The sequence below is a fragment of the Sinocyclocheilus rhinocerous genome, unplaced genomic scaffold (assembly GCF_001515625.1).
Source record: "Sinocyclocheilus rhinocerous isolate Xijiao unplaced genomic scaffold, SAMN03320098_v1.1 scaffold1297, whole genome shotgun sequence".
Classification (NCBI taxonomy): Eukaryota; Metazoa; Chordata; class Actinopteri; order Cypriniformes; family Cyprinidae; genus Sinocyclocheilus; species Sinocyclocheilus rhinocerous.
Window position 1 is genome coordinate 23,472 of NW_015660891.1, and position 6,186 is coordinate 29,657.

The 6,186-nt window shown below is 33.8% G+C and overlaps 1 protein-coding gene across 1 annotated transcript in view; it reads right to left on the bottom strand.

Annotated features, from left to right (window-relative positions):
- Positions 1 to 6,186, bottom strand: part of LOC107726071 (adhesion G protein-coupled receptor A3-like) — a gene marked incomplete at its 3' end in the record, with an annotated part of 50,603 nt that overhangs the window by 23,468 nt on the left and 20,949 nt on the right. The window contains exons 3-4 of the mRNA XM_016535546.1: positions 5,222 to 5,293; positions 1,213 to 1,284 (exon numbers count right to left, since the gene is read on the bottom strand). Coding sequence (XP_016391032.1) covers positions 1,213 to 1,284; positions 5,222 to 5,293 — 144 coding nt within the window. The remainder of the gene's footprint in view (positions 1 to 1,212; positions 1,285 to 5,221; positions 5,294 to 6,186) is intronic.

The window sequence follows — 6,186 nt, forward strand, 5'->3', positions numbered from 1 at the left end:
ACAAAAAACATACTAAAAAAAAAAAAAAAAAAAAAAAAACTTACACTGAATAAAAAATCTAATCAAAAACTATAAAAAATACAAACAAACAAAAACAAATGTACTAAAACGTTTTGAAAAAATTAAAACAGAAAATATTAAAATACATATATTAATAAAAACTATAATAGTATCTCAATAATACTAAAATAATCCTGCTTTGTTTTATTTACAAATAAAAAAATTATAGTGTAGTTTTTATATTGTTTAATGTGTCCTTGAGTGTCTTGAGAGCTGCTGATAAATGAAATGGATTATTATTACAACTATTATGTAGGGATGTAACGATTAACCGCGAGCCGGTTGAAAATCGATTCAAATATGTGACGATTCAAATCGGTTGAGATGCTAAACAAATGGCGATTCATTTAGGTGTAGGAGTTTATATGAATGCATGTCTGAGGTCACTGCTCTGGACATCTGTGAAAACTGCGCAAAATTATTTTCATATTTTGTGGACAACTTTCATAACCACTGGGGCAAACGTGTCATATTTGCGGTCTAAAATGACAAAAAACAACAACAACTTAAGGACAGTAATTCTGGTCCCATTTATTCAAGTGGGATCCATTAACATATTAAACTAAAAAGCCTCATTACCAACAGTTTATGTTTTCAATTTGTCCTGTATACCCTTGACATCACATCTGTTTTGGGGCGCAATCTGTTGAGTTTCAGCTGCTGTCTTAATTGAAATGACTGGATCAGTTGTAATCTTCACCTTCAGCAGGTGAAGACGACGCTCACAGTTCCTCACGGGACGGCAGCGTTAACACGCTCATCTAACAACACCTGTTACCAGCTTTAGCTTTCTGTGAAGGGTAATCAGGCTAATGAATCTCAGCCAAACACCACCAATGACTTTTGTGTTCTCATCATCTCAATCTAATATGAATATCTGCAGATAGACAGACAGACGGATCGACGGACTGATAAATGAGTATAATTTGCGATGCATTATAAGATAGATGGTATTTTACATTAAAATGGGTGAAATGTGCATTGCCAGATTAATTTTACACTAAAAGCATGCGACTCTGTTGTTATGAATGTGGCTTACGACACTATAAATAATCCATATTTACATGAATTTATTTCTTTATGATGAAAATGCGGTATTTCGACAAATTCCCCATTTCAAGTTCATATAGTAGAGATAGAAACACGACTTACAGTTTAACAAGGGTTGAGAGGCCTTTAAAGACGTCCACATGGAGGCAGCCGATCAGGTTTTTGGACAAGTCTCTGCAAGGTACAAAAGATAAGAGAAAGCGCTGTGTAAACTCATAAAGGCACTGTTATTCAACATTTCTTACCTGGATTTGTCCAAATATAAAGCATTTACAAAAACAGCTACTACATACAAATCACATGCAATCTGCAACATCTTCAAGTATTTTAATACTCTTTCTATCGAAATACTAAGGAAGTCCATTTCTGCCACTGCATGAAAAATAAAAAAAAAGGTAATTGCGACTTTTTCTCTCACAATTCTTCTTCTTTTCTCAGAATTGCATGATATAAACTTACAATTCAGATTTTTTTTTCTTGCAATTGCGATTTATATGTTGCATTTCTGAAAAAAATCAAATAAAATTGAACCGTGAAAGTCGCAATTGCGAGAAAAAAGTCATAAAATACAGCCTTAAAGGAAGAAACTAAATGACAGATCTATCCAATGAATTATAATAATCCAACATTATTATAACAATAATTATTTTAACCGCTGAGCACCATAACTGACAGCATTCTTGTCTTGAACTGCATTACTTTAGTATTATTTACATACAGTATTTATTTGAATTAGCTTTTATTTTTATATTTTCAGTAATATTTTTTTTAGTTCGTAATTTAATTTCAGTTGAAGTTTTTTAGTAATTTTGTTACGTGCTTTTGGCATTTTCATTGGCTGTTTTTTTATTTCTAGGTTTAATTTATATTTATTTCAGCTGTACTTTTAGTAATTTTAGTAACCTACTTCAAACTTATTTTAATGCAACATTTCAAATTTTGATTTAGGTTTTTAAGTTTCAGTTTTTCATCTATTAATTATATTTTATTTCATATTGATTTCAATTAATTACGACAATAAACAATACATTTTAATAGTTTTAGTTTACAACAACACAGGTCTTGATGGAGTGCAACAGCATTCATACAGCCATGCATAAATATGCCTTTATTAAGCAAAACATCCCTTATAAAAAACATGAGACACATTCACCAAACCCCAATTAGGAAATGATCTCACCCTGCCTATATTTTATTAAAACTGACAGCCAAGCAACCATTGCATCCTAGACAAAACATAATTATTCCTGTCAATCCAGCAGTCGTTCCATACAGGGCACAGCATGTTTTTGGCAAAGGTCTCTGAACCCCATTTAATCGCTCGCTTTCATGTCAAGCCACATGTTTCAGACATACAAGCATGAGGCATACAAAATAGAGCACTTTGATTTATAGCAAGCTTCACTCCAACATTCAAAAGCATAGAGAAGTGCGTAGAAAACCTTCTAAGCATAAATCTTAGTATGAATTCATCAGTCAAATCTTTACGAAGCAAACAGCATAAATGGTCTGAAATTTGAATTGAATGGCAAGTCCCATAATGTGGTTTTAGCGTAATACAAAGCCTTTGTGCGCTCCTGTATTTGACTCATGTGACTCACAATGGAAATGGAAGTGACTATCATACCAGAGGGCTTAACAGCAGCAGGAATGCAAGGCTGGTTTTTGATGAAGCCCTTGCATGAATGGTTATTCTTCATTGTCTAAAATATTATTTGTTGTGTAAAAGATGAATGGTGATGGTTTTCCTTCTATTCCCATATTGCTTACTTCTATCTATCCCTTACTAATGCAATCCCTGTGGGTGATGCACACAGAATTTGGCACCACATAAATATACCACATATGTTTATCAAACGCATACAGTACTTAACAAAACATTATGACATTAAGATTTTTAAATGCTTTTAATAAAGTATCTTCTGCTCACCAAGGCTCCATTTATTTGAACAAAAATACAGTACTATAGCAAAATATTTTTTTTTATAATTTAAAATAACGGTTTTATATTGTAATACATTTTAAAATGCAATTCCATTGATGCAAAGCTGAATTTTCAGCATCATTACTAGTATTAAGGATGATTTTTGAAGGATCATGTGACACTGAAGACTGGAGTAATGATACTGAAAATTCAGCATTATCACCACATGAATAAATTAAATTTTTTAAATATATTCAAATAAAATCTGTTATTTTAAATTGCGATAATATTTGACAATATTAGTGTCTCTACTGTATTTATGAGCACATAAATGCAGTCACAGTGAGCATAAGAGACTTCGTTAAAAACACCTAGACATTATAATGTTTCCAAACTTTTGAGAAGTGCTGTATGATCAGGTTACAACTTGAAAAATGTGATACAACTATTGTTAAATACTGGGCTCTAACAACTAATCAAAAAAACTGATAATTGATATTTAAAATAATCAACAAAAAATGTCACTATACAGTAGTCAAAAACACATTTCTATGGACAAAATGCATTATTACCTACATTGTCAAGGAAAAAAGAAATTCATGAAAAAATATCCCAAAAAATTAGGGTACTTAGCATCAGCAATTTCTTTTAAACTACTTTGACATTTGGCAATGTAACTTAGACTATAAAACTGTGAAAATTCATCTTCTGCACTCTCTCAAAAGTCCTGGACGACAGAAATTCTTTTACAGGGGAGCTGCATACTTCTCCATTTAGCCAGCCAAAGAGCAGTTTATATTGGCAAGGAGTGAGTCATATTACACGGCCGCGCCATACACGCGAACCCTCACAGGAGAACGTATATAACCGACCGCTCGCCACATATGCACAAAACACGGAACAAACTCTCCTTTCTTTCTCCAACTCTCAATAGTTCTCACACACACACACACAGAAGTACTGGCATGTTAAAGTCGATAGCATCAGTCATGCTGTGCAGAGCGCTGTCTGGACATCGTCCATCTGGAGTGAAGAACTGCAGAAAGATGAAGTCTTATTTCTGTGGCTACACACACCCAACGGTGAAGCTGTTTTTACTTGAATCAGAGCATTTCCGCAACAGAGGTGTCAACCAGTGCTATTTCAGTACTACTGAGTTCTTTTTTTATACATATTTTCACACACATTTTTTAGCACCCGCAACAAAATTACCAGTGTCGGGATTTAATCTTTAAAAAGAAAAAGAAAAAATATTTATTACAATAAAATAGATATTTATAATTTATTTATATAGTTATATTATGTATATGAACAAAATGCATAAAACATACATGAAGGAAAAAATAAATTATTGAAGAGCTACCAAACACAAATAGTGATGACAGACAGACAGACAGACAGCTAGACAGATAAAATATTATAACAAAATAAATATTTATATATTTATTTTATTTATTAGATAATTTTATTATTTTTTTAATTTGTCTATAAAACTTTATTTTTTTTATTGTCATTGCATTTTATTACTTGTATTCAGTATTTCAGTTTTCGTTTTAGTTATTTTAGTACATGAATTTAAACTAAATAAATAAATGTTGCCTTGGCAACAAGCTGAAATAAAATAAGTTTAAGATTTTATCCCAGTTAAAAGTTTTTGATTCAAAGTAACAATTTTTTACAGTTTTAGTTTTAGGGGCTGTTTCCACAAAACTGTTTTCAACCGTTTTGAGTTTTGAGTTTTAACCGTTCATTTATGGAATAATTTTTTGGGGGCCTAAAAATGCAAACTTTTGAAAACGGGTTTCAAAGTGCAAGTTTTTGAAAACAATCCCGTTATCACCTGGACTCTGAAAACGTGAATTTGTGAAAACAGTGACATCATGCACATACGTACGTATTACACGTTCAGTCTATAGGAATGTGCATGCGCGTAGGGTTTCTTTATAAAGAGACGTCGCCCTACTGCTGGCCTGGCAGACGTAATGTGGCGCTTTTAGTCATTTTCGCCGATCCGTGTGAATGGGGATTGTTTTTGTAACGACTGATTTGAAACATTTCAAAAACACAAAAGAAAATCTTTTCCGTTTTTAGTACAATCACTGTCGTGTAAACATACCTTTAGTTTACTATACTAACTCTGGTGTCAACAACACATTTTACACACAAGCGAGACAGAATAATACTTACAGTCTTTTGAGGGTGAAAAGTCCATAAAAAGCTCCTGGTTCAATATGTGTGATTATGTTGTTCTTTATGTCCCTGTGAAGAAAAAAAAATGTTTTAGACTGAACATTATCAAACATTATCAAAATGGCCTTTGGTTAATTTCAAACATGAGCCAAACTGAGCCAACCCAACCCTATAATAACCGGTTATTCAAAACTCAGAAAACATGCCAGTGGGTATAACACTCAAACCTTCTGATGCTGTGATGTGCTGTAGCTAACAGCCATAAGCGAACACGCAGCTTTTATGACGCCTTTATGACCTTTTTGGATCTTCAAAGTTTTGGTTGCATGAATTTTCTTTTGAGAAATAAAGTCCATGCTCGCTCCGATTGATCGGTTACCGATCACTATCGGCCGATAATCGCTTAGGGATGTTTGATCGGCAGTCTTTAAAAAGGCCGATCTCATAAACCGATCTCAAGCTGATGATGCGCCTGCTGTGCGAGGTTTGGCACAACATGCAGCGGCACCGTCTCAGTCCGGTATTTTTTCCGCAAGCTGTTTAATGCCACTCAGCGGGTGTTGCATGCATCAATCCAAAAGAAGTTAAATAAATCCCATCCATCCGGGGGGTGAACAAAGGCCTCTTTTAGCGAATCTATGCATTTTTGTAAGAAAAATATCCATATTCAAAACGTAATAATCACTCTGCTGCGTTTTCACGTGCGTCACTTCTGAGCGGCGCATGCACAACGCTGCTTCCGTTTACAACAGTGAGCGCAAGCTACATTAAAGTGATCATTACGTTTTGAATATGGACATTTTTCTTACAAAAACACATCGATTCGCTACAGGAGGCCTTTTTTCACCCCCCGGAGCCGTGTGAGACACTTTTTTTAATGTATGGGCGCTTTTTATTTCACTTCTTTTGGACTGATGAATGCAACACCCGCTGAGTGGCATTAAACAGCTTGAAAGATCAAA